Below are 27481 nucleotides of genomic sequence, written 5' to 3'. Positions count from 1 at the left end.
CCCAAACTTTATCTCTTCCTTTGTGTTCGATATTCCCCCCCAATACAGGACTTGTTGTCTGCAACTGATGCCCAACATGAGCAAGACGAAAAAACAATGTGCTAAATAAATTATTTGCTCCAAGATGAAGGAAAAAGTTGCATACGAGGGAATCTATAAGTGTTTAAGTTGCGGAAAAGTATTTATGATATTTTCGTTTTACGATGCCATAAGCTGACGACAATTCAAAACTATAGAGAAATTGTCTGTAAGTATATAGAAAAATACTTTTGAGGGAGACTAAAAAAACAGCATCAGCGAGCTTGGTAGAACAACTATTTTCAACTTTTCAAAGACTGAATAGAAATAAAAATAGAATAGAAATAGTCGCAGAGGGTTAAAATGATATTAAGATCAAGATTTATTTTGATTAACCAGTTTTTTTTTACTAGATGTGTGTATTATATAATCTTTGTCGGACACAGATGAAAGGAACTGAAGAACAGTCTTTCATCCCCATTAAAAGTTGCCCTGAATATCTCCCTCTCACCGCCCTTTGCTGCTATTGAAAAATTATGAAAGATGTAGACCTGAAATGTTTGCAGGAGATTCTTTAAATACAAGGTGGCGCAACAGATGTCATCCGGCGCAAAAGAAGTCATCCGATGTTGTTGTATCTATTCATTTTTAAACAAAAGCTCAATACACAAAACTCAAAATTTTCAAAGCATCAAACTCGTTCTTTTAGTAAAGCATTAGTACAGTAGGTAACTGTATATATAGCCAACATTCACAATCTTTTGGTTTCCACTTAATTTACTTTTAGCAAATAAACTCTAAAAGAATTTTCAACCAAGTTTCTTTAGTTAAGATCAATTGCAGCAATATACATGATGTCCAGCAAATAATTATTTATAATTAAAATAAGTTAAGAAAACATCAAAAATAAAGGAATAGGATAAACAAAAATGGATTAAGAGGATAAATAAATAAAAAGTTATTTTTATCAAACATAGATAAAGATTAGAAAAAAAGATGGAAAAAATCATTGAGAAAATAATATAAACATTTGGCCACATTCTGAAGAAATTTACTTTCATTAAAGGAATTGGGTTTTTTTATTTTTTGGAAACCCAATTTGAATTTAATAGCTTCTCGTCAGTTAACTGGTAATCTTTGCAGTTAGAGAGAGAGAGAGAGAGAGATCCTCCATTGTCCGAATCTCGTCTCGTTTAATCTGCCAGGGAATTTGAAAAACTCTACTTAATTGCAGCTGCGCTCTGAGCATTCATGCCCTTTGAAAAATGCTGGAAAACAGTTTTCCTCAGAGCGTAATATCCTTGCAACATGCAAAAAGGGCAGCAGCAGCAGCAGAAGTGGCACTGGCAGCAACAACAAAAGGGAGGAGAAGCAAAAATTGCGTCATGTTTTCCTATTCCCACGCATTCTTTTGCCAGGGCTAAAGGTCATGAATGCATCTCCGCCCAGTTGATGTTTGTTATTTAGTTTAGGATGAAGCTCTGAATCTGCTCCATTTGGTTGCAATATTGTTGTCATTAATTCAATTTTGGTCAGCAATTGGTAGTTTTTAAAGGTAGCCACTTAATTAAATGGCCGGCACACGCATATCCTGTGGCCAGGACACTGATTTCATTTTAAACCCATATATGTAAATATTTTTTTGTTTGTTAAAATAAATCAAATTACATTGAACAAAATGTGCCCATAAAGCGGCATAACCGCAAAATATTCATGCACTTAAAAGGGTCATATGATTGAATTGTGTGTGCGTGTGTGTATACCCTAGATACATATATGTACATATAGGTGCAGGCATATGTATGTATATGTGTGTGTTTTCATGGGATTGAATGTTTTTACCGAACAGGCCATGGCAGGCTTTCGTCCATCGGCTTATGGTTTATACTCCTTTTGATCAAATTATCCCTCTCTGGCATGGTCTGGACTTGGCTTGGAGCTGGTGGTGGGGAGGAGGAGACCCTCAGACACAAATTGCACCTGTTTTTAAACTCAGATGTCCGGCAAATGTATACATATTTTAAATTTAATTACTACACGCTGCGAGCCACAGTGTTTAAAACAAAAACAACAGCAACAAATCCAAGCAGCCGTCTATCCAACCATCCATCCATCCATTTGACCAACAGCCAACGCAATCCTTTCATTTGTCGCCCTGCAAGTGGCCAACGTCATAAACTCTTTTTCAAAAATAGTTGACCTGGCCATTTCGCATTTCTCGCTAGCAGCATATACATGAATAAACGGTTTCTACCTTTAATGACGAGGGCCAAATTAGAAGTTACAAACGCTCTCTAAACGCCACAATGACCTTTTCTAAATTTTCCAGTTCCATTTCTTTTAAATTAACATGGAGCCTTCATAACTATTTTTTAGCACTGATCGAGAAAGTATTAAGAAATTTCTAAGATGTTTGAATAATTAATCTAGCCTCACACATAAACTATGTATATGTACAAAAATTCTGCCAAAAATCAACCCCAAGAGAATCCTTAGAATGTTATGGCCTACTCTTACTTTTTGCTATTGTCCTTCACTTTTACTTTCTTGTTAAATCTTAGTCTCTCTATATATAAGCAAGTATCTGCCTTGTATAATCTATGGATCAAACTATTTTGTATTTTTTACTCAACTTTCTTAATCTCATCAAACATCCCTCGTGCCTGCTTGAACATATCTTCCGTATAAGTATTTGTTTACCTATTTTACCTTTAAATGTTTGCCCCAGAGAAAATTGTTGCACATTTAACTCAATTTGTGGTTGACATTTAATTAATTTAATCATATGTAAACGGATTTTTTATTGCAAATTAACCGCATAACATCTGGATCTGACTACAGACAGAAAATACATGCCAAGAGAGTCAGCAGACTTGCCATTTGAAAGCATGCCACAGATGGCGCTAGTTGAAACAACCACACAGGAGGCAATAGATGGCGGAAGCAAATGGATTCCACTCTTGGATAAGAGCTTTTTGCCACCCATGTGGAAGGCAAGTGAAATACATTTTCGTATATGAAATATATATTATAAATACAAAGGGATTAAAAGTATAAACAAACTTAGTCGTAAAGAGTATTTGAAGTGGTTATTTTAAACTATTTTAGGCATTTAAAATCGTTTTTTGCTCTATGTACTGTTCAGACCATAAGGTTATTTATTTGTATTATTTTAAATTATTTAAAAAAAATGTTCAGCCATTCCCTTTGAATTATAGCCATGAAGTATTTAGCTATTGAGGAAGTTAAAATTTAATTATTTTTAGTAAAATTTTATTTGGAACTTTTAAAAACTTCTACTGATACTCTAAACGTTAATAGCAATACGTAACATAATTTTCAATTGTTATTCCTATATAATACTTGTGTAAGCATTATCAATAATATATATTAAATAATCTTTAAAAGTCTATTATCAACTATAGTAATAATACATTCTAAATAATCAGCAAATACTCACTACTTATTGGTTATTTATAAATCTTGTGACTCCCACCAATTTGCCGTTGCTAAAAGTGCAAGTTAATGGTTATTGAGTAAACAAAAGACTATTTAGCTAGCCTTGCATTAATACTTTTGAGTAAGGTCAAGTTAAAACCAGAGGCTTACTTTGAAAATGGCAAAGTTTACATACCCTAACTAGCGTGATTTGCAAATGATTGAAACGATACTCTTTTTGCAAATGGTAAACCCTCCAAAAGATAATTTGACAATCGTATGTAAAATATACAAATGTCATAGATTTCTTAATTGTATAAATACTTAAGCTTATGCACGATGTCTTTTGTGTTTTTACCTCCTCAAATAACCAAACATTTACCTTACTATAATAATTATCTATTTGTAAATTTTAACATAAATCGTCTAGTTCTAGGGTAAATAAAAACCAAAAGACTCCAAAGTTTATGTAGGTCATTCACACGTTGACTCAAATTCAAGCAATTGGCTTAGTAAGCGAAATCACTGACTAAGCTAATATTTCAAACTATCACAAATGTAAACCTATTGACAGAACAAAGCAACGAAAGCAAAAACGCTTCACGGAAGACCTTATCAATAACTGCACACATTTGTAATCAATGTAATTAAAATTTCTTTGCACATTTGGCATGTGAGTCTGTCTGGTAAAAGCGACGCGCTCAGCTAGTGTAACGAGAACATTACGAATACACCTTATCCAGAGATCGGCTAACTATTACATATACATATGTGTGTATGCATATGAACACTTTCCATTTTCCACATTCGGCGTCGACGCAGTTGGAAAAAGCTTTTGACTTAAAAGCTTGTGCCTCAGATGCAACATCTATAAATGATGCACTGCAGCGGGAATTGAGTTTCAGTTCTAATTGAACCGCATCGAGAAAACGAACTTCAGTCAGCATGAATTATCATTATCAGCTGGGGTAAGCATTTGTTGTTTAATTTTGAGATCTTAACTTATTCTCGTTTTGGGAAAACAGATACAAAGTGATATTTCTAATCTGGTTATGTGGAAATGGCATGGCTCAGTTGCCATTCCCTGGTCAATGTCCAGAGGTTAAAATAATGGATACATTCGATTTGAATGCGGTAAGCAATTTGAATTATATCAATTGCAATTGATTGCATGAAATTGGACTCTCGAATTGATAAAAGAAAAATTGTCAACAAACTGTTTACACAGATTGCGCCCTTGGCGTTTTGAAGTGCCTTTTGTTTAGTTACTTTATTACTCTTTATGAAATTCAAAGATCTTAAGTATTTCTTTGATGACAGTAAGAAAACTTTATTTGTAGATTTTTTCGTTTAAAAAATTTGTTAAACAGGTTTCCCATTGATGGTACGTGATGCCAAGGTGATAAGAGATTGGATGATTTTGGCCTCTGTCATGGGCAATTAAGCATTTCTTGTAGAAGAAAATTTTTTGCTATTTAATTTTAGCTTTTGTCGATGGTAATATAATCTTATGCCAAAGTTTCTAATTTTAAATATTTCCAGTTTATAATAAGATCAAATCTTAGTTGTATGCTAGTCAATTATAATTAAGTGTTGCCTGATTTACTCAATACACATTTTGAGAATAACTTCTCAATTTCTTGTTTCAGTACTTGGGAATTTGGTACGAGTATTCGAAATATCCATTTGTCTTTGAAATAGGCAAAAAATGTATATATGCCAACTATGGAATTATTGATAATAGCACCGTTTCTGTAGTCAATGCGGCCATCAATCGTTTGTGAGTAGATATTATGTAAAGTTTCCTTTTATGATTAAATATTAATGAGTAATTTAGCACTGGCAACCCGAGCAATGTAACAGGAACGGCGAAAGTTATAGCACCAGCTCAATTGGCTGTCACTTTCTCTGCCAATCGTGAGTTTTCATTTTGGTTAAACTATTGGCTCCTCTTTAATTGTTCTTTATTTCCCAACAGAACAAGCAACTAAACCCAATTATCTTGTATTGGGCACCGATTACATATCATATGCCGTTGTCTATAGCTGCAGCAGTGCAACGCCCTTGGCTAATCTAAGTAAGTTGAAATGAGGAAATCGAAAAATTGTCCCATTGTTATTCATCAGACAACTCAGGCATAGAACTTAACTGAGTACAGGGACTGAGTCTTTGGCTAATTTGTCATGCAAACGACAAGTCAATTATTCCATTTGGCATAATTAATGCCAGACCATAATTAATTGCAGTTTCAACTCAGTCTCGTCGCGTCTCGCCTTTGGGGGCGTCATTTCAACATGCTAATTACAAGCTTGTGACCTTTGGAGATTTCTCAATTTGCAGGAATCGTTTGGATATTGACACGTCAACCTCAACCCACACAGGATGCCATCGATGCGGCTTTCAAAGTTTTAGATGATAATAATCTATCAAGATCATTGCTTATCGATACCATACAAAACGATAATTGTCCTCAATTGGATGTAAATGGCACTGCCATCAATTTACAATTGGATAATGTCGATCCAGTAGATGAATTTGCTACAACTGTTCTGCCCGATGCCATAGCCAAGGCATGAGAATGGCTAAGACGCTTCTATGAGCGTCTGTTTGATATATTTGTAAATTTTGTAAGTAATTAAATGTGAAATATATACAAGAGCATGGCCAAAAAATATATTGGAGCAATTTTTTCTTAAGCTCCTAATCAATACTTAATCGATAAACGAAATCATTGTTTTATTACAAGAACAGTTCAAAAAATGTTTAAGCTAAAAGAATTACCTTACAGATATGTGGCGATAACCAGAAAGATAAAGATCTGAAAATTTATGATGGCCATATTAAGTCTTGAAATGAACATTAACATAAATCCAAGATGCAGTTATGATGTCAAAATGGCATCTATTCTCCAAGATATTATACAAATTATTATAAATCTTGACTACGCCCAAACCTCCCTTTTTACAGTCTGTTTTGGACTTTTATATTTAAATCAAACAGTTGAGTACTTTGGTCTCCATTTGTGTTTTTATTGTTTGTGGCAACTGCATGTGGATATTTATATTGCGTAAATGGCGTGGATATTAGCAAGTAAAAGTGTTATGGGTCTAAGGGTTTCGAATCATTCGACAATCCAACAAAAAAGAAAATGTTTATGGGGGGAACCAATCGATATCCAATCAGGTGTGATTGGAATGGATTACAAACTTATCACTGGCAGGCTGGACAGATGGGCTTATCACCGACCACGGTGAAAGTCTGACTAGTAATAGGATTCTCGCATCGATTGCAACAGAAGCAATCGCGATGCCACTTCATATTCATGGCCACCAAAGCGCTGTCTGTGATCGGCTTCGCGCACTTGGCGCACTTGGTAGCAAACGCATCCTCGTAGTCCTGCTTGCAATAGACCTTGCCTTGTCGCTCGAAGAATGGCTGATCGACCAAAGGTTTCTTGCAGGCTCCATCGCAGCAAAAGCACTTCGCATGCCAATTCTCACCCAGGGCACAGATAGTGCGTTCCAATATGGGCTCTTTGCAGCTGGCACAAATGTGAGTATAGCGCTCCACAAAGCACTTGGCACAAACTGGCTCACCATCGTGTATATTGAAAGTGGCATCCTGGATCTGGGTCTCACAGTGAAGGCATAGAAAGTGCTCTGGATGCCAAGTCTTACCCAAAGCTGTGATCATTCTTTGTGTGATGACCTCGTTACATTTGTGGCACACAATTTGCTCGCTCATCTTGATTGCTTTTAGCTGAAATTTGTCTTTGTGGATTATTCAGGTTTTTAATTTTAATCGTACCAATTATATTTACCCGATGTGAAGAAAATAAATGGAAAATTGGAGAAAGACAAAATCTGAATTTTTAGACAATTTTTTTACGATATTTCTTGTTGACTAAACATGTAAAATTTCTGAATTAAAATCTAAGACAGACAATTCAAAAAGAAAGAAATTTATGACTACTTTGAATTTTTGCTGGAAATTCCAAAGCCTTCTTTTTGTATAAAAAACAAAAATTTTGAATATACACAAATTTATTAATTTTTTTGAAGTGTAGCTTCTTTAAAGAGAAGAGTTTTTAGGATTTATTATCTGAATTTAAGGAATTCAGTCATTCATTAAACAAATGTTTCAGTGTAACGTCCCATTAAGTAGAAAAATCGACATGAAATATTACATTAGTCTATTTTAGCCGTTGAACAGCCATGAATAAAGAATTACACGATATTTATTTTAGCAGTCTTGATCTCTAACTATAGATGACTGAATTTGTTCTTTCAAATACCTCAGAGGAATGAACAGGTTAACGAGCGTCAAGATTATTTGCTATTATATAACAACAGTTAACCAAGTAATGATTGGCAGCAGATTCCTCATTCTAATTCTCTTATTTGGTCAACCATCATGGGCCCTCTTGGCCTTTGAAGGCTCTTGTCCAAGCAATATGACAGCTATAGCTGATTTGGACATGGATCGTTTACTTGGAAGATGGTATACATACTCAATGTATCCTAATCTTTCGCACAAGGTACCCATATGTCAATCAGTTGACTTTGTAAAAATTGACGATACAATTGCTGTTAGATCGACCCAGCTAAACTCTAAGTAAGTCAAATGATATTTATCATTAAATAATACTAAAACATTCTTAATATGTAGTACTGGAACTCTGAAGATAAGCATAGACCAGATTAAGCACGCTGAACCAGCCTTAGGAAAATATGAAATGGTTGGCGGTGATAATAAGGGTGAGTAAAGTGTTATGACGAGATTTTGTTCTAGTTTATGCTCCGATGTCTTTTTCTAAAGCCTTTCCGGATGGCATCACAATGTACGTACTGGATACAGATTATGAAAACTTTATCATACGATATTTGTGTTTCGATTCGAATAACATTATAAATTTTCGTGAGTTATCTGATAGCATTTTTTAGTTTTGATTGATTATAAAAGATCTAATTTCAGAATGGGCTGTTATACAAACTCGACATCGTTTGCCTTCCTCAAACACAATATTCAAAGCTCAAGCTTTGGCTAGAGACTCGGGTATTTTAATAAGTAAAATGGTTAAAGTACGACAAGACGCTTGTCCTCCAGATACATAAAAATGATTTCTCAAAAAGAGAAACAATTTGGTTTTATTTAAATCGACTTTAATAAATGGAATCAGCTGCTAAAGCTTTTCATATTTTTTCTCCCTGATTGTGCATTCAAGAACGGTTTTTAATAGAGAGTATCTAAATGTTGGTACTGTCACATTTGGCTTACAATTAGTTGCAAAAAATTTCACCCTGATCATTTTGCAACTTATCTGAGTCGTAAATTGTACTTAACACATCAATTTGTTTTGGTAAATTAAAGTTTTCTTTCCAAAGATGAATTAAATGTAACTACCCAGTATAGTGAGAACAATGCAGCAATTAAGACTGTAGGTCGGGAAAATATTTAAAATAATTCTTTATATTATCTTTTGTGACCAATTTCTAGTTTTCTACTTTGGACATGTCTTTGGGGAGCTGTTATCGATGCTATTTTACCCAAGGAGAAAAGCTGTGAGGAGCCAAAAAATTATATGCATAACTTTGACTTGAATAAATTTCTTGGAACCTGGTATACCCATTCAAGAACTCCGTTTTTTGGTGAGCGTATAGCCAGATGCACACGCGAATCGATTAGTAGGACTAAATCGAAATATTTTTCAAGAGGATGGGAAATACATTCCGAGTGAGTACCTAATAATAGTTAAGCCGATGGGCAACGTAATAGAGATATTCCACCACAGGAGTTTAACGCCAACTATAAAAAATATTCCATTGATTGACATAAGAAACGGAACCTATGAAATGCAAACTAAAGGTAAAGTAAAATCTTTGCTAATGTTTTTTTATTTGAATCTATGTAATTGTGATTTACCTACGCAGTTAATGAAAGAGGTCCAAGGGTATTTGTCTTAGAAACTGACTATCAAAATTATGCCGTTAAGTATACTTGTTTTGATTTAGTTGGCTTTATATCTTTTGGTAAGGTACTTACAATTTTTCAATTATTGGCATATTACATATCGTTTTTCGTTTAGACTCGTGGTTGATCCAGACACGTCACCGCAATCCACCACAAATTTATATTGAAAAAGCTAAAAAAGTATTAAAAGCGGCCAACTTGCGCTATGAGCAAATGATGACGGTTAATCACAAAAATTGTAGTGTCGCTAAGAAACCGAAACACAACGTAAAACCAAGTACAAAAGTTCAACGAAAGCTTAGAACTCGGCACTAAGTTATCGAAAAAAAAAAAAACAAATAAAAATGTTGACCAACAAGAAAGACAAACAGAAATATAAATCACAAACCGCACACGAAACGGATGCGCATAGATAACTCTAACTGTACTTGCCTCACATACACACAGAGACACGAACTCGCACACACACACACACACAGAAAAAGGACAATTGTAAAATTAAACAGCGAAAAGGCAGGAGAATTGTCCTTCCTCAAAAGCAAACAACGTCCAATGGGGAAATTTTATGCTACACCGATTTTAGAAATTTCTACATATTTATATATTGTATGTTGTTACATAAATACAATATAAGGTCTGTATTGAAAAGAAGCTCTTCATTTAGTAATTTTGCAACGGTTGGTCCAGCAGAAGCTATGAAATCCTCAAGCACACTTATCCCACATAAAGATTATGGCACATTATATGGAATGCTACATTTAATTTCAAGTTATCCAACCTTGACAAAATCTAGAAATTGGAAGTCCAAGAATGTTTCCATATTAAATGGAAAAGTTTTGATGGTTTGGAACTTATATACATAGATATTCCTAAAAAAGTCGACCAAAGCTATTTGAAACTAGTTTAAAGGCAAATAAATTATATGTTGTACATGTTGTAGTTTTTCGGTACAGTCCTAATGCTTTAGTCTCAGTTTGAGTTCAGTTTTAGCTTGCAGCATGTGGGTGGCTATTCTATTCCCCCCATTCTTTTGGGATCCCTTGGTTCTTTGGCTTCTTCTCTGGCCCTTTTCTGCCCCCAAATACCACAACTACTCGCTATGCATACAAAATTTATTTTGTAAACAAAGTAATGCCATTACAAACAAATTGGACTTTATGCCAATGCTTGTTGTACTTTGTTGCGGAATCGTGTGCACTTTTTGTTCTACTTGGGTTTTCATTTTCGGCTTCTAACTCGTACCGCTGGGAAATCGCTTCACAGAGCGTGAGCGAGAGGAATACAGGAAAATCGAGTCTTGAGATGATTGAAGGAATATGTGACTGACATTTGAGACCCCATTTTTTGTCCATTCGAACTAATCATTCAATGCAAAAAGAAAATGTTGCCGCCAGCTATTGGTTATGTGGTGTTTATTTAATTTTGTATTCCGATTCCCGCCGGCGACTAAAAAAAGGTTGTCGTTTTGCAAGAGGGGTGCGAAAAGTGGGAGTGATTTTCCTAAGTCAACAAGCTTGATTCCTAAATTCAAAATAAGAGTACGGCATCTGCTTTTCTAGTTTATCCTACCAGATCTTTCTAGGACAAAATACCATTGTATACTGAATCTTTACATGATATTGATGTTTTAAGTTTTATGCGGAAAACATAAGCTCTATATTTTTATTTCTTTGGCTTTCCAATTTAATCGTGAAAATATGCTATAGAATCGAACATCTATCTGACCATTTTATTACCCTTCATTGCCAAACATGGATGCTCACAATCTGCTATCGGTCTCAATCGCTGCAGTCAAAACCATTGACCGTAACGCATTAATGTGTCTCTGCTCGCCTCTCTCCATCAGGATTTCGGTTGGCAAAGTCATCTGAACTTTTTACGTGCTTTCGAGGATTTTTTGGCTTGCATATTTTATGACCAAGTCGAACTTTAATTGGAACAATACCAATAAATGCCAAATGCAGAGAAAGACTGAAAGAACGAGCCAGAAAAGTTTGATGTGCATTGACCGCGATTTCCACGGGGGCAGTCAGGCGGCAATAGAGCTGAACTCAATTCCCAATGGGCCGTAGCCGTTGGAAATCAACTCAAGGGACCTAAAACAGAGCAGTTGCCTCTGCTGCTATTGCTACTGCTGCCGCTGCCGCTGCCGTTGCCGACCACAAGGATAACAACGGCTTTTAGCTGCCGCTGCAAGAGTTGCGGTTTTGTGGGCCGTAGACAACCAGACCTGTTAACAATTCAATGAACGCAATTACTGGTTGAATGGGATGAGAATTGTGGACTGAATGTGGGCAACTGATGCAGAGGCACACGTTGCCAGGACAGCGGCGATTAGAGACGCGTGCAAATTAAACGTTTACAACATATTGTCCTGTGGCCAAAAAACCAAAGGCCCTGAAATTGGTTAGCTGCATAATTTATGCGCACAATTCATCCTCGTTTGCTGACTGCATTCAAATGGCTGTCCAATGTCCGTGTTTTCTCTCATTTCGTTGCTCGTTTTACCATTGTGTTTGTGTGTCTGGTAACAGCTGACGCAGTTTCCCCGATTAATTAAAGGCATTTTATTGACCAAAAAAGAGAAAAGGCGCTACAGAATGACAGAGTGTGAGGTTTGCATTAGTGGTTACGGTTAGATTTTTCTTTCTATAGAACAGAATTACCTGATTAGACTAATTCACATGCTCTCAGTCATGTTGCCACCTGCTCCAACTTTCAGCCAGGGATCAACTGTCGCCACAATTCGTCCATTCAGCTTTGTTTCCACCGTTTCCAGTCTCCAACCACGTTGCGAAAAGTTTTTGGCGACGTGTCGCCCCACCCCTTACTAGGTTTATCTTGGCTTGTTGGCAACTGCTTAATCAATTACGCAACTTTGTAACAACAGTCGCCCCAACCAAAATCCAGAGCGTGCATGGCATGCATTAGACTTAGAGTGGCCCCCAAAAAATTTGAAGAAAAATCGAAAAGAAAATACAAGAAAAACTTATATAATTCCAAGCATCCCAAAAGACGACAACTCCTACAGCTGCAACAGCTGCTGCTGCTTTTACTACTCTCTGAGTCATCCGTACATTGAGAAGTCCTAAAAGTTGCCAAACTATTTTAAATGGCACGTCACAATGTCTGAAATAGTTTAATTAAAATTTGTTGGCGTCAATTAGACTCGGGCCGCAAATGTCATGAACTCACTATAGAGAGCACTCATACGTGGAACTAAACTTGGAAAATTTAAAACAACAACTAAATATCTAAAAAGGACAAGAGGCGGCCGCGAGTGCAGAACAATTACCTTTATTATATATCTCGGAAAATATTTTTTTTTTTAAACCAAAATATTGAAAAGGTTGGCTAAAATTATTAACAATACCGAAAACTAATATCTCAGCAAAGTCAACTTATCTTAAAAACTCAAGAAATTGTATAGTCTGAACCTTTGAAAGAAACAAGTCCTTATAGATTCATTAGCTAAATATTTTTGTTATCTTTCTTAAAATTTATGAATTACGTTATACGGATGTAGTGTTATCTCTCTGTATGTTAGGTCTTAAGTTTTCCTTTAGATCTGTTAGACCCTTGGAGACCGGTTTACATAATAAAACAAAGAAATTTTATTTACAAAACAAGAAATTATCTTTATGTACCTATATTTCACAATACTTTTAAAAATCAAACAAAGCATATTTAGTTTAATCTATCAAAATTTCTAGTAAAAAAAAAAAAAAAAAAATTAGTTCAAAAAAAAAAAAAAATATTTTAAAAATGTCAGAATCGGAACTGGTTGCCAAATCATCATCGCGACAATGTTGCTTTCGGCCTGTAACCCATTGTATTTTCGAATTGGATGGGCTGCTGATCGATAGCGATCGTTTGTATACACAGACAGTACAAAAGATACTCGATCCGTTTGGCCATATCTATGGATTTGACCAGAAAGTACGATGTATGGGAAAACATATGTCGGAGATAGCGGATATGATAATAGCCAGCTACGACTTACCCTACAGTCGGGCGCAATTTCAACGGTTGCTCCGCATACACAGTCGAGATCAGATGCATAAGGTCAACTTGAGGCCAGGGGTCGAACGTCTGCTGCGTCATTTGCAGGCCACCCATGTGCCCATGGCAATTGGGAGTAGCTCTACGAGGGAGTTTTACGAGTTGATTACTCGTCCGCATAAGGAACTTTTTCAGTGCTTTCATCACACAGTCTTTGGCAGTTCAGATTCGGTGGTGAAGCTTAGTAAACCGGCTCCAGATATATTCCTATTGGCCGCTTCACGTTTCGAAGACAAACCACGACCGGAACGTTGTTTGGTCTTTGAGCATTCGCTGTTGGGCATGCAGGCTGGACTGGCTGCTGGAATGCAAGTGGTGCTCATACCCGATCCTTTACTATCAACACAATTGAGTGCTCCTGCCACGCTAAGATTGCGCTCTATGGAGGCCTTCAGGCCGCAGTATTTTGGTTTGAGGCCACTCTCAATGAAATAATTAGTTGATTGCAAATTGTTTTACAAATGACTTGTTTTTGAATTATTTTTGGATATAAAAATAGTGGACTTTAGGTTCCCTTCGACCCTTCTTAGTCTCTATTGTCATTATTTGGCTAGAAGTTTTAGTCAGTTTGATTGGAAAAATAAATTTGATTTTAAACTTTTTTGGCCATGTGTAGAAGAAATTGTAGTAGTTGCCGCAAACCGCCGCCAGGATGTGCCCGCTGCTGTGCACCATCTGTGGTCAATTGCATTTTCGATCTAGAAAGCGCAGTGTTTGGTGAGATTGAATTTGAATGTTTCCTCTTTATAACTCTTGAGACTAAGAATTTTGTCTACTCGCTAACCTAGACACACGTCACATTTATCAACGCGCCTGCATCGAATTGGTTGCCAGCTATAATCGCACAATACCCGAAGCTCTTCTGATGCGCATAGCAGTCATGGAAACACAGGAGATGGCCGAATTGATTTGCCACAAATGTAAAATCCCATTGTCATGGGAAATGTTTCTATTATTGGTCAACGAACGGGCCGCCGAAATGATAGCAAATCCTCCACTAATGGACGGCGTGGAGAAACTTTTGCGGCATCTTGATAAATGTTGCATACGCATGGCCCTCGTGACCTCGTGTCCAAGTGAGCTCTTTTTGAAAAAGATACGTGGCCAGGAGGAGCTTTTCGAGCTCTTTTGCACCATATTGTGTGCGGATGATCCCGATTTGGTCAACTCGTTGCCAAAACCAGAACCCGATATCCTATTGAAGGCCATGCATCATCTGGGTGAGGCCACTAGAGATTCCACTTTAGTGTTCGATGGCAGTCTTAAGGGTCTGCAGGCAGCTTACGATGCTCGCTTGCCAGTGATCATGCCGGCCGAAAGGGATTTGCCTTGTTGCTGGTCTGAGTTGGCTACAAAGCGTCTAGAGACTCTCGAAGAATTTCAACCGGAGGAGTTTGGCATTCCACCCTATAAATGCGATGAGCCACCACCAAGTCCTGCAAAGAAGACCAAGAAACACAAAAGTAAGCAGACAAAGAGTCCAAGACGAAGCTCCGTGAAGTCGGTAAAAGAAGAAGAACCCAAGGAAGTCAACGAAGAAGAAGCAGCGGAAGAGGAGCAAGAATAAATCCGAGTAGCTGAGTTTCCGTTGTTCTTATTTGAATCGTGATTTCATATCTATAGTACAAATCTTCTGCAGGTTCTACATCTGCTTACTTTGTATCCTTATATTTCGTTTCATTAAAATTTTCGGTATTTCACTTTAAATTCAGCTTTTTTAAGGGTTAACCTAGAAACGGTAAATGGTTTCTTTTTTGTTTTTGTTTTTTAAATTGAAATAGAAATGCAAACACTCAAAAAGTTGCATATCAATTTACTACAACAAATCCAGAGGCGGCATATTCATTCATATTAAAATAACAGTTTGAATGGCTTTGTGGTTAATCTGCATAAAAGCTTTTACCATTCACACCGAATGAATCATTCACAGCATTTATATACATTGTGTGTTTTTGTGTGTGTGTGATATTTGAGATGAGCTAGAACTTATTTTTGTTTAGATGAAACAAAAATGTTTAGTTATTTGTTGATTTCCAATTAAATTTTTTCATATTGACCGAGCTATTTTAGTTTCTAATTGATAATAAGAGAAGAGAGCAAAAAAAAAGAAATAATCAAAATGATAATTCTAATTGAAAAATCATTGAAAATGTCAAGGAAATTGAATTGAAATCAAAATGCAAATGGAAAATGCAGATTAAAAGGCATTATAAATAATGCATGCACATACACGACTAACACCAAAAAACAATTTATATTGTTTATAAATATCGAGGTATCTATGTATGTATGTATTGTGAATAGGGGAATTTTTGGCCATGTCATCAAATGCATTTCAATTAAAGATGATTAAGCGTTTATAGGCTCTTTTGTGCAACTAAACAGGATGAGCTAGACAATAAATCGTAAGTAAATTTCAACATTTTCCTGTCATCAACATCATCATCTCGACGATTTTGACTTCTTCTATTTCCACTTCTTCATTTTCAATTGTTTGACAATTTAATTATTCAACACATTACGCATACGACGTGTGTACGTTGATAGATACATACATATACATACATTATATGTGTATATGTGTGAGTGTCTGTTGGAGTAGTTGCATACAGATGCCAACTTGCAACTTTCTGCCAAACTCTCGAGCAACTTATAATTACTTAATGTTCACCAGCCGACAACCAACCAGTCAGCCAGCCAGTCAGGCAGTCAGTCTGCTAACTTGCTGCTGCTTCAAATTGTGTGTCTATCCCGTCATAAAAGTAAAGTGAATAAACCTTTTAACTCTTTAGACTTTGACTATAAGAGTGCTGAGCATTTGCTTCGCCTTTTTTTCTCTCGTTTCATTTTATAATCATTATTTTTTCACTCCTTATTCCCCGCAAGCTTCCGTTTTACCTAATGAACGAACGCCACAGGAAGCACTCAAGGGCAAAAAGCTCAGAATGAAAACCAAAGCGAAACAAAGAAAAAAATGATGAAAAGAACAAAAAAAAAAAAAAAAGAAAATGAAAGTGAAAAATATAATCACAGACTCTCTAGAAGTATGATGTACAAACAAATTCTGTAGAGTTTTTAATTTCTTAATTTAATTAAGTAAGCCAAATGCCGTAGGACTTGAGATAGTAAGAGATTTTTCCATGAAGAGGAAAGAGAAGACAAAAAAGATTGGTAAAAAAAGATATATGTTTAATATTTAAGCTAAAAGAAATGTCAGCCAAATTCGAATTTCGAACAACAATCATAGGCGGGCAGCCCAAAATCCTGTGGATCAAAGTCAGCCATTGAGCCCAAAACTTGGGTGGCTCCTTTTCTTAGTACAAGCGGCAATCGGGGATCGGGTGTCATGATTACTTGCATGCCTGCAGCTACACCCGCGCGAAGGCCAATTGGTGAATCCTCGAATACCAAACAATTCTCGGGTCGAGGCGGGGGATTAAAGCGTGAAGCGGCTAGAAAGAATATATCCGGTTTAGGTTTACCCCGACCACGCATCAATTCCGGATCATCGCCACAAACAACATGATGGAAGACAGGCATAAGTCGACAATGCGGCCTAGCTTTGATGTCAAAGGCGGCCCTCGATGAACTTGTAGCTATTGCCATATTAATCCTATACTCATGCAAATGGAGTAGAAGATCTCTAACTCCTGGCATTAGTTTAACATTCTGGGAACTAGTCTTTATAATGGCCTGCAACATTTTCATGAACTCCATTTTTGATATGGGCAAATTAAGGCGGTTAATCAAAGATTTGGCAATTTCTGTACGCGTCTTGCCCATATATTTCAATTTCATTTCATAGGTAAATGTATGGCCAAACTTTAGTAGAACATTATTCGTGGCATTTGCAAAAATATTCTCGCTATCTGTTAAGAATGAGTAGAATAGATGATTGGGATAAAAGAGTACCAAATAAGGGCTTACCCATCAAGGTTCCATCATTGTCGAAGATGACATGAGTGACTGGACTGAAGCGTGGTCGAGCCGCCATTATTTATAAATGGGATTCTAGCTGCCCATCCGTTTAATTGTTGTACTTTTTTTTTTTAATTTAAATTTTAAAATTTTTTAAATTAAAATAATAAAAACTCAAACTTAGTTTGATGAGTAGAAACTAAACTGTTGCCTGGAATTTAACATGTGTCGACGTTTGCGAAAAGTCCTTTTCAAAGTCCTTATGCAGCATTCCACTAAATTAATGTTAAAACGCAGGCATGATGATGGCGACGGCTGGGTAGGTAGCAAAGTGTAAAGGGTCGGGAGAGGATTTTGCCTTGTTATAAAGCATTAATCAAGCATACCTGCTGGGCAGTAAAGCCTACAGGCTTTGGCTTTGGCCTTTTGCTTGTTTGCGGTGGCGACAACGACCCACACACACACATACACTCACAAAAAGGATAAGGATGGGGACAAGGGACATACATGAAATTGCCGCTCATTATGATGTCCACATATATGTATACATATATGTCCCTCCCTTTTGCAATTTTCCAGCTAAATGGCGTACATTAATTAACGGTTTTGTATACGACAGACTCAGACTCATAGCTACTACCAACCTCACTCTCTCTTTCTGTTTTCCCACCTCTATTCATTCATTTTGTCCGGGCAAAAAGATTAATGGTCCGCTATTAATGTATAATGACAAATGTTAGTGCGGCCCTATCACAACATCTGAGCATGAGATCTTATTCAACCGCTTGGATTTTGCTCATGTGTTTTTGTCCCCAAAATGATTGAAATAAATATTTAATTAAAGTGCCAAAGTGTAACAAGAAAAATCAGCAAGAATACAAAAAAAAAAAAAAAAAAAACGTTCTTGCTCTAAATTTTCATAAAAAATTCAATGGCACGTTCCGACAACATTCAGCGACAACGATATGCAATAAAGTGCGGGCAGCACAAAATGTGTCACAAAATGTTACAAATAGAACAGGATGGGAATGGGAACTGGGTTACAATTGACAACGAAACAGTTTATACTCTTTCTCTGACTTCAAGTAAAGAAAGTAATAGTAATAGTAGAGGAAAGTTGTGAGTGAGAGTAGAAAGTGGCGAGAACATTAATGAGAACATTTGTTTTATATAAGGAACAATTAAAAGTTACGATATAATTATACACTTCAACCTCCAATTAATTGAAGTTAGGTTCACAAATATTACATTGAAATGCGATGGATACTATTTGGTACACATTTTTACCCTTGTTTAACTAAAGTAAAAAGCTAAACAAATCAAAAAAAACCGACTCAACTTATTCCAAAGATTTAGACCGAACTCTTTTGCAGTATTTATCTTTCATTTATAAATTTAAATAGATTAATTCTCAATCGTGTGTCCATATTTTGACTGAGAGTCACCAATGTAATGATGAATTCCATATACTTTACCATCCAAAAAAAGAAAGCAAAGCGCAACAAAGGCCACACTGCACGTCAGCATCAAAGTGACAACAACAGACATTAGAGACGCACACGAACGAACATTCACACACATAGATAAACACACACACACACAAACAAAGACAGGGTCGAGGTAGCCGAGATAGAGATAAGACTAGAAGTGTGTGAAAGAAATACAAAATTAGTGAATGAGTGAGAGAGATGGGGCGACCAGGCCAGACTTGGCAGCCTGTTGTTGTGGCAAACAAGTAAATAAATGACAAACTAAAGCCAAATTAAGTAAATAAAATTGTTGCCGCTGTCAGGCGCATAAAGTGACGCCTGACACGGACACGGACATGGACATGGACACGGACACAGGCTGACAGGATATGTTGTGCCCGGCTCAGGATCAGGCTCGAGTTTGGGCTCGGGCTCGGGCACACTATTTAGGTTTTAGGTTCAGGTTCCGAGTCAGTCGCAACACTTGGGTCGCCCTTTGCTGTCAGTTTGTGTTTTGTGACAAGCAGCAAAATGTCAACAAGTTGATTGCAAGCAACAACAACAACAGCATTAACAAAAGATACATTTGAAATCTACAGCTAAATATACATTACGGGGTCATTCAAAGGTCAAAGGTTGCTGCAGCCGATCTAAAGTATCAACAAACCTTTAATTGGTAATACAATCTGTCAGTGCTTATACTAGATTTTTGTTAATTAAACACAAATTCAAAATAATAGGAAAGGACTTGTTTCAATTTTAGTGTTAACCCTTAAAAGTATGCTAAGTTTTTGTATACTTTTCACTCTCAGCTTTTTGAAGCCATAAAAGAAATTTACGCATTTACCTCTAGATTTTGAAAAGGAATAGCTAAAAATGTTCATTTGTGGGAATTGTGTCTCTAATCTTCTTTTTCTGGTTTTTTTGTGTTTCTTTAATGCTTTAATTGTCTTCAGTCTGGCAATTGAAAAGTACAATAACCTTCCAATCTGCCCCCCAGAATAAAATACAAAATGAGCAAATAAAAGCCAGCCGATGTAATGAATGTACACCATAAACACACATACATACCATAGGCCTTCTCACAACTGGCAGACAAACGCTGACATGTGTCAAAACGAAAGGCGCACAATTTATCAAACGGCAACAATAACAAAGGAAAAGAAAGAAAACCAAAAATAAAAAAACACAAAAAAAACCCACACGAAAATCCAAACTACTAAGAGAAAGGAAAAGAATGGGTGGGGGGACGAGAGAAAGAGAGGAAGATTTAAAACGACAAATGTCCACCAAACCGAGACCAAAACCAAAATCGAGTCCAAGCCAAGACAGGAGCTTAGTTGAAAATGTAAAGAAAAATGCAAAAAGGAAGAAGGAAAAAACCCATGACGACAATGAAAATGGTCAGGGAGCCGCTAGAGAGCTAGAGACAAGTTCCAAATGAAAAATCGACGCCAGCATAAGAGACTCTCTTGGAGTTCGTTCTGCGTGGGCTTTTGCCCCGGTTGCTCATTCATCACGCCCCGAAAAAGACGAGGCAAGTTTCCGTCCGCCAGCGATGCATGCAGCATCCTGTGAGTCTATTTGTATATGTATGTATGTATGTATGTGTGACTCCAACGGAAGTTCTCAAAAAGAATCCTCCTTCTCTAAAGAAATTTTCATTTATTTATATTTTTTTCTTTCTTTTGCCCTGCTACTATTATTATTGTTTATGTGTGCGATTATCTGTAGGGAAATTTTTAGTCAAGCCCACACAATATATTTTCTGAGTGCCTTTGTGATATATGATGAAATCTTTTTCGTACAAGTATAATACAAGTAAACAATAGCATAGTTAATTTGATTACGACAGCTCGAATTAAAAGTTTATCACATAAGACGAAAAATTTTCAGTCTTTGTTGTAATTTATTTTAAACCCTTGACAGTTGTCCTGTTCACGCCACCGGGTGAACAGCAGAGAGTGAGGGGTAGGGTTTTTCCCAAAACCGAATTCGGTCATACTGAGGAGGGTGACGAAGGGTTCTCCTGTAAATCGCCATAGTGAGTCTGAATCGAGGTCTTCACCCGAACACCCGTTCTTTTGCTTTTACGATTTGTCATTTTTTTCAACCCGAACCATTTCGTGTGTGTCGGGCTCCCTGTGAATATTTAATAAAGCATAAGTTTATTTAACCGAAGTTTTCGCGCGTTTTTAATTCACCACTCGCTCACCATATCCAGAAGAAATTGGCACCCGCCAACTACTTGTATTTATTTGGATCCTTCCGCCCCTCCACGAACAGTCCTAATCACTTTTAATTATTATCAATCATTTAGCAATTATGTACAGATTAAAACACTTGAGATTAACAAACACAAAAATATAAAAAAGGATTATAAAAGTCAATTCTATTTTAGAACGTTTTATATATGCACTTGTCTTAATTTACTTCTCAGACTAACTGAATCTAAAATATTTTAAGTTTTAATGACTTGTGTGAATTGAGTTTAGTACAAAATATGTTTATGGATAAATCAAACGATATTTAGTAACGAAAACATTTATGTGTTAGTAAATCATATCCTTTAGCTGACCACATAAAAACAAATTGATCTTCTTTAGCTTAAGCTTCTGTATAACATTGCCTCTTGTACTAAAAATCGAGACAACTATTTCATTCTTATTTAATCACTACACGATGGCTATCATTATCAATTCTGTAAGGCAAAAAGTAATTAGTAGTAGTAAGATTTGTTAACCCCAATGGGTTAATTACAAAGTCGTTTCACACAATCAGACCTAATGCCTCCGATTATAGATTGTAATCAACTTAAAGCCAAACTACTGTAGACTTTTTGTGATCAGTGAATGAAAAAACAAAAATAGCTTTTATTTAATTGCTCAGCAAATTTTTAAATTTTCCATTTTTTTTTCGCAGCTGTCTACTGGTTTTTATTATTGTTTGGCTAAAGAGAAGCTGCTCTTACCCTTTATGTTTATGTTTCATTAAGTTTTCTGTTTTCATTGTTGTTTTTTTTCCCCCCTTTTGTCGTTTTTGTCATTGTCAGTTTGGTCTAGTGTTGACTTTGCCATGGTCATAACAAGTGACCCGCTTTGTTGCTGCATTTCTCTTGCCCTCAGAGTTACAAATGAACAACGGAGGACAACAAAAAAAAAAAAAAGAACAAATAAAATAAAAATAATAATAATAATTGCCACAAGTGGGGGCAAAAATGCCACCCACACAATGGTAGACAAAGTTGCATAGATACAGACATATGTTCATGTGTTTTTCCTGCGGTTGGTTTGGTTTGGTTTTTCTAGCCTTTCGCCTCAGCTGCAAATGCAAACAAAGTGAAATGCAATTACATTTGTATCTATTGCATTTGCAATTGTTACCATTATTCTTTTTGTTTCGCAGTGGTTGTCCTTATGTGTGAGTGCGTGTGTGTGTGTGTGTGTGTGTGGCGTGGGTTAAGTTATATAGTGTAATTTGATATTGAGGTCAGAGCTGCTGACAATAAATTATAAAACTTGTTTCTATTTGAAATTGCAAATAAGGGTCAAGTTTTTTTTTAGTAACCGACTACGATTAATGAGATAGATATTTCCACATTAGCTTTACGATATCTATTTGTATCTTCAAAGGGTATGTATGCTCTTCTCTTCCCTCATCAAGAGACAGTATTAAAGAAAACGTTAAAAATAATTCCAAATTACAAAAAAATTAAGCTAAAAGTAAAGTAATTTCTTACATTATTTTTATTTGTTTGTTCTTTTTCAAGCGACTGTAATACAATTTAGAATTAGTTTCTCTTATTATAGCCAACTTTGAAAATTGTTGGTTGAATATATCGCAGAAAAATTATAGTTGATATTTTTTACGATCTATTTTTATTAACTTATTCTCATAATGAGGCTTTTGGAAGGGTATATAAACTTTGGCAAAACATTTTTATTGTTATTTATCTAGTAATTTATATACAATTAGCTAACAATTATGTCTATGAAGGAATACTCTATATAATTTCCTTCGATTATAATATTAATTTTGATGACCTTGTAATTGCTTTCCCATTATCTATGTATATAAAATACTGTCTACTATAGTTTAGCTTAGAGTCTGATTGCTTGTTCGCTTATCACTAACAATATGAACAGAATCAGAATCTTATAGAGAGAGCTTCTCATTTCAGTTATATTGAAATCAAGCTTAAATTATCGATATCACATTATCATTATAAAGACATGGTGCTCTGTTATGATTCGACTTTTCTTTGGTGATAAATCTTTTAATCGATAGCCAATTTTCGTATCCAACTGCAGATTAGCTGCAACTAGTCGGATACGACCTTATTCTTAATTTGTATAAATGTAATTAATAATCAAATATATGATTTCTCAAACAAAAATACTAAATCAATTTAGATGTCATAGTTAACAACAACAATTCAAGCTTGAAATTTGAGTTACATGAAAAATCTAATCTAAGAAATGACAATAAAATCTATTTGCAGCGAGAACTTCAAATATCTGGCGCCATCTACACTCGCTGTAGAGAAACGCGTTCCCCTCGACTCATGAATACAATTGCGCAGACTCAACACGAAATTGTGGCCCTTGTTCGTATTCAGCGCTCAATGCCCAGTTAGGAAGTCCATTCAAATGGCTAAAACAGCTGGCTATCGTGAAGTGAAATGACTTCAATTCACATCTTCAAAAACTTCAGAAGGCAGAACAGAACACAAATCCACATTCGCATTTCAGTGTAGGGTCAGAAGGGCATAACAATCCAAATAAATTGTATAATGTCATTTCTTGTTACCTTTATATATGTATAAAGAAGCCGGGGCTTTGTTTTTTTTTTTTTAATGTTTGAACATAAAAAATATTATCATAAATTGACAAACATAAAAAAATATTAATAAAGCCTGCCCGAGAGAGCGTAAAACTGATTGCAGAGAAGTCCTAAAGTGCGTGGGCACTTAAATTTTTATTGGCTCCATATAAACAAAAGAGCGGAATGGAAAACCCCAGAAAAAAAAAAAAAAAAAAGGATTCCTGTATTTAAGCCAGCCATGCAATATGCATGAGAATCAGTCTGAGCTGAACTGAACTGAACTGACCTGTACCTGTACTTGGTATGACCCCTTTCCTCACCTTTCCATCATTCGTGTATGGGCAGGATACGGATGCAGAAAATCGCGTCAGCTGTCTCCCAACAATGTGAAGGCCAAAAGTCGTCGAACTGTAAAAGCGGCTCAGAGTAAAGGAAAAATTTGCATATGTTGAACCAGAGAGGATGCCAGAAGCTCGATGGAATGGGCATCGTAAAAATTAAGAGGGGGAAGGGAAAGATGTACATATATAAAAATAATAAATATTTTTCATTCTTTGCAACTTTATTAATATTATTGTTATTATTGCGTGTGCGTCCTGGCATAATTACCTGCAATGTCCTGACCAAAAGGTCCGAAAATTGCGAAAATCGACGAGATAATAAAAATACATAAATGCCACAGTCCGGAAGCAGCTTCAGCAGCAGAAGCGACATCAGCATCGACAACAAGGACACCAACAATATTTTAATTAAGTTAATTAAGCCATTTTTATTTGTCCATCACCAGGTGATTCCCCTTAGTAGCCGCCTCTACCCACTCCCCTCTACCAACATCCGTACAATGTTCGCCTTATGATGAACTCCCACGAAAATTATCGATCAACGGAGAACGAATGACAAACAAATGGGATAATGGAATTACTCTCACAAGTTTTTTTTAAGGCCTCAACCATTTCAATGGAAACTATTTATAATGGAATGCTGTCAAACTATTCGGCAACTACTTTACTGAAGGCTCAAAGACCTTTAAATTAGAAATAAATTAACCTTGAACTTGTAGACAAATACATAACCTATTATTGAGGCTAATTGAAAGACATAATGAGACTTGGTTTTCAATTTCAACTTCAAGGTAACAACTTGTCTAACAAATATCTGTGGAATTGTGGCCAAAATAAGATGGGCAAGTCATTCCAACCATTTCAATTAGTCAGATTTTGTTAGCTAAATTTCACAAAATAGTTTCCAATTGATTTAAACAAACTTTAACTGGTTGCAGGCATCTTTAATTGAAATCGAAAGTAAATAAATCAATTAACTAATGATGTGTTAATGCAATCTTTTCAAATTTAGATTCCGAATTTTGTTACATTGATGGGGTTTGTGTGCGTGCTTTTACTTTTCTTTTTTTGGGTGATGTGCGACTATTAAGATCTGGACCTATACTATATATATATATATATATATATGTGTGTGTGATTTTTTTTTCGAATTACAAAAACAACTTTAAATGCCATTTCAAATCATGATTTGTGTGTGTGTGTGTGATTTTCTCTATATGTGTGTGTGTGTCTTGACTTATTTCAACTTGCTGCCGGGCGAATGTGTTTTAACCGCTCTTGAAAAGCAAAATGGCCACCTGTCCCAAGTAGAAATAGATAAAGTGACGAGTCTCGTGCGTCACATATGAACCGAAGTTACGTCCGACAATACAATGCCAGGTGGGATTGTATTTCTTATCGAATTCCTTTTTGATATATGCCGCAATGTCCTTTTCTATGTTGTATTTCTCTAATGCCTGGGTGGCACAGTCGACTGCGTCCTGCTGCATCTCCTCACTCATATCCGCATTCTTAATAACCGCCTTGCGATCCGACATTCTGAGGCTTTAATAAAGTATTTTCTCCGTGTTTCTAGAAATCACTTAACAATGATTTGGCAAAATTTAATCACATGTTTTCTTACCTTGTGGTATGTCAATTATCTTTTTTTGGTAGAGGCTGGGGAGGATTGGGTCTGGTCTGTAGGCAATACGCCCGCCTATCTGTATCTGTTTAATCCAAACACAAAATTTAAATTTTTTGACAAGAAAATATAAAAATTTCTATTGATTGGTAGAACGAGCTTACTTGTCCCTTGAAATTGAGAATGACTTCCACTTTCAGCAGTGACAGCTATAAAAACAGTGCTGTCCACTTAGCTTGACAAAGCCTAGATGGCAACGCTGTTAAGGTTTGTCAAATCGCTCTGGTCACACTGCAAAAAGCTAGCCAAAATTAGTCTCCAACCCTAGCAAGAAATATCTCTTCAAAATTTGCAGAAGGCGTTGCCATGCTCGATTGACAAATGTGATTGATATTTATTACATGACAGCAAATTACGTTAAGTAACCGGAAAACTTAACCAAAAAGGTTTGACTACGGACACGCCATCAAAATCACATGAATATGAATCGCCCAGCAATTGCATGACAGGAACTTCCACTGCTACTGCTTTTTTCTCTGCCGGAATTTGCACTTAATATGAAAATTCATTAATTTCCTCCTACTTTATACTCTAGCTAAAAGGAAAGTTTTTGGATTCATATGAAGAATTAATCAAAAATTTGCATTTCAAAAAATGTTTCGTCAATTTTAAATTATGCAATTAGAGTGAGTTCTATTTAAAGTTACTTAAAAAATGAATATGTTGGATTTGAAATATGTAAATTTAAATATAACAAATCGGTTTAGCTTATGTATCGAAGTCGCAACTATCTGAGAACCCTGTAAGACTTACATATGTACATATGTACATGTGTATAATGAAAAAAGTAAAATTACAAATAACAAAAGATTGTCAATACGAATTGGTTAAATTTAATACTTTTATGGGATTACATAGAAATCAATCACAAATCATCTTTTCGACATCTTGTTGCACAACCAAAAATGTACACTTTGAAACAAATTGCCGAAAAGCAAAAGACACAACAACTGAAAACAGGAAAGTATAATTAACTATTAATCTGGAATTTTTTAACAAAATCAAAGAGCATTTGCATGTTTACTTTAGCAGTATCGAGCTAAGCCTGACTCTTCATTTTGCTCTCCTTTGTTTGGATCCAATGCGAAGCGCGTTACATTTATCACAAATGCAAAATGCAAAAGGTTGTTAAATTCGATTAGACATGCAATGTTGCCCCAACTCAACTTAACTGCCGGAAGGAAATTGAATTTTAATAACAGTACCAAAACCCTTTCCCCCCCGGTTTTCACTCTTCCCCAACTAACGCTAATCAAGTAATGCAAATGCAACCAACCGAACAACATTGCGAACAAATTTTGCTTGTTTTTTCTGAATGAAACGCTAATTTAACGGCCACACGCCATTGTTATTAGTGAGGACAATGCTTGAGAGAGAATCATGTCCGGGCAGGGTTTTTATTATTATTATTTTTTTTTTATAATTATCATTATGCTGATTCATTATACCATGGCATAATACGTATTAGCTGTGTGTCACAGGATGTATTGCGCAAGATTTAAGCTTTAATTTTACTTTTTTCTTTCCACATTGTCACTGCTAACACAGTTCCCTTATATACAAAGAATTCCAGAAACCATATAAAAGTTGACTTGGCAAATTCATACAAAAGATAAAGAGGCGGTTGAGAATGATGCTGGAGAAGGACACGAGGACTCAGTGAAGCAGGAACAAAGGAAATGAAATAAAAGCGCATTAGTTGACACTTTTTGTTTGCTTTCAAAGAGAAAGATGCCGAATCTCATGGCAATGAAAGA

At 35.9% G+C, this 27481-nt stretch overlaps 6 protein-coding genes, 1 long non-coding RNA gene and 1 pseudogene across 8 annotated transcripts; 5 read left to right on the top strand and 3 right to left on the bottom strand.

The window, feature by feature from the left end:
* The first annotated feature begins 4339 nt into the window (after window positions 1-4339).
* Window positions 4340-6184, top strand: NLaz (Neural Lazarillo). Its single transcript, XM_068295186.1, has 6 exons — window positions 4340-4424; window positions 4482-4590; window positions 5106-5236; window positions 5294-5373; window positions 5435-5533; window positions 5797-6184. Exons 1-6 carry the CDS (start codon window positions 4402-4404, stop codon window positions 6030-6032), a joined length of 678 nt encoding a protein of 225 aa, XP_068151287.1. The 5' UTR covers window positions 4340-4401; the 3' UTR covers window positions 6033-6184.
* Window positions 6185-6464: 280 nt separating this feature from the next.
* Window positions 6465-7429, bottom strand: LOC137581086 (transforming growth factor beta-1-induced transcript 1 protein pseudogene; annotated as a pseudogene).
* A 307-nt stretch (window positions 7430-7736) lies between these two features.
* Window positions 7737-8643, top strand: LOC137581234 (apolipoprotein D). Its single transcript, XM_068295426.1, has 4 exons — window positions 7737-8070; window positions 8125-8213; window positions 8275-8373; window positions 8431-8643. Exons 1-4 carry the CDS (start codon window positions 7760-7762, stop codon window positions 8568-8570), a joined length of 639 nt encoding a protein of 212 aa, XP_068151527.1. The 5' UTR covers window positions 7737-7759; the 3' UTR covers window positions 8571-8643.
* A 201-nt stretch (window positions 8644-8844) lies between these two features.
* On the top strand, window positions 8845-9938 carry LOC137581233 (uncharacterized). Its single transcript, XR_011033108.1, has 5 exons — window positions 8845-8893; window positions 8953-9189; window positions 9248-9321; window positions 9387-9485; window positions 9542-9938. It is a non-coding gene; the product is annotated as an uncharacterized lncRNA (long non-coding RNA).
* Window positions 9939-13137: 3199 nt separating this feature from the next.
* On the top strand, window positions 13138-14017 carry LOC137580957 (probable pseudouridine-5'-phosphatase). The gene has a single exon (XM_068295107.1). It carries the CDS (start codon window positions 13192-13194, stop codon window positions 13921-13923), a length of 732 nt encoding a protein of 243 aa, XP_068151208.1. The 5' UTR covers window positions 13138-13191; the 3' UTR covers window positions 13924-14017.
* Window positions 14018-14019: 2 nt separating this feature from the next.
* Window positions 14020-15195, top strand: LOC137580956 (probable pseudouridine-5'-phosphatase). The gene is made up of 2 exons (XM_068295106.1): window positions 14020-14205; window positions 14277-15195. Exons 1-2 carry the CDS (start codon window positions 14097-14099, stop codon window positions 15053-15055), a joined length of 888 nt encoding a protein of 295 aa, XP_068151207.1. The 5' UTR covers window positions 14020-14096; the 3' UTR covers window positions 15056-15195.
* A 1461-nt stretch (window positions 15196-16656) lies between these two features.
* LOC137581288 (pseudouridine-5'-phosphatase) lies at window positions 16657-17578 on the bottom strand. Its single transcript, XM_068295497.1, has 2 exons — window positions 17416-17578; window positions 16657-17357 (listed from the first exon to the last, which is right to left on the bottom strand). The coding sequence occupies exons 1-2, from the start codon at window positions 17480-17482 to the stop codon at window positions 16702-16704; spliced, it is 723 nt and encodes a 240-aa protein (XP_068151598.1). The 5' UTR covers window positions 17483-17578; the 3' UTR covers window positions 16657-16701.
* Window positions 17579-24963: 7385 nt separating this feature from the next.
* Cdlc2 (Cytoplasmic dynein light chain 2) lies at window positions 24964-25890 on the bottom strand. Of its 2 annotated transcripts, XM_068295075.1 has the most exons (3): window positions 25829-25890; window positions 25665-25749; window positions 24964-25612 (listed from the first exon to the last, which is right to left on the bottom strand). In XM_068295075.1, the coding sequence occupies exon 3, from the start codon at window positions 25576-25578 to the stop codon at window positions 25309-25311; it is 270 nt and encodes an 89-aa protein (XP_068151176.1). In that variant the 5' UTR covers window positions 25579-25612; window positions 25665-25749; window positions 25829-25890; the 3' UTR covers window positions 24964-25308. The 2 variants fall into 2 exon arrangements, with proteins under 2 accessions (XP_068151176.1, XP_068151175.1); XM_068295074.1 differs by having other exon boundaries at window positions 25665-25843.
* Window positions 25891-27481: the final 1591 nt, after the last annotated feature.

This window comes from Drosophila tropicalis, unplaced genomic scaffold, assembly GCF_018151085.1.
Source record: "Drosophila tropicalis isolate 14030-0801.00 unplaced genomic scaffold, ASM1815108v1 contig_845, whole genome shotgun sequence".
Lineage (NCBI taxonomy): Eukaryota > Metazoa > Arthropoda > Insecta > Diptera > Drosophilidae > Drosophila > Drosophila tropicalis.
The sequence above is the reverse complement of the archived record's forward strand: the minus strand, read 5'-3'. Positions and strand labels throughout refer to the sequence as shown.

Excerpts from the sequence above, each read along its gene's own strand:
- LOC137580956 (XM_068295106.1), top strand. The coding sequence starts at position 14,097 with ATGTGTAGAAGAAATTGTAGTAGTTGCCGCAAACCGCCGCCAGGATGT. Across the intron at positions 14,206-14,276 it reads TCTAGAAAGCGCAGTGTTTG|ACACACGTCACATTTATCAA; the intron begins GTGAGATTGAAT and ends TCGCTAACCTAG.
- LOC137581234 (XM_068295426.1), top strand. The coding sequence starts at position 7,760 with ATGAACAGGTTAACGAGCGTCAAGATTATTTGCTATTATATAACAACA. Across the intron at positions 8,214-8,274 it reads GGTTGGCGGTGATAATAAGG|CCTTTCCGGATGGCATCACA; the intron begins GTGAGTAAAGTG and ends CTTTTTCTAAAG. Across the intron at positions 8,374-8,430 it reads GAATAACATTATAAATTTTC|AATGGGCTGTTATACAAACT; the intron begins GTGAGTTATCTG and ends ATCTAATTTCAG.
- LOC137581288 (XM_068295497.1), bottom strand. The coding sequence starts at position 17,482 with ATGGCGGCTCGACCACGCTTCAGTCCAGTCACTCATGTCATCTTCGAC. Across the intron at positions 17,358-17,415 it reads CAATGATGGAACCTTGATGG|ATAGCGAGAATATTTTTGCA; the intron begins GTAAGCCCTTAT and ends CATTCTTAACAG.
- LOC137580957 (XM_068295107.1), top strand. The coding sequence starts at position 13,192 with ATGTCAGAATCGGAACTGGTTGCCAAATCATCATCGCGACAATGTTGC.
- NLaz (XM_068295186.1), top strand. The coding sequence starts at position 4,402 with ATGAATTATCATTATCAGCTGGG. Across the intron at positions 5,237-5,293 it reads AATGCGGCCATCAATCGTTT|CACTGGCAACCCGAGCAATG; the intron begins GTGAGTAGATAT and ends TGAGTAATTTAG. Across the intron at positions 5,534-5,796 it reads AACGCCCTTGGCTAATCTAA|GAATCGTTTGGATATTGACA; the intron begins GTAAGTTGAAAT and ends CTCAATTTGCAG.
- Cdlc2 (XM_068295075.1), bottom strand. The coding sequence starts at position 25,578 with ATGTCGGATCGCAAGGCGGTTATTAAGAATGCGGATATGAGTGAGGAG.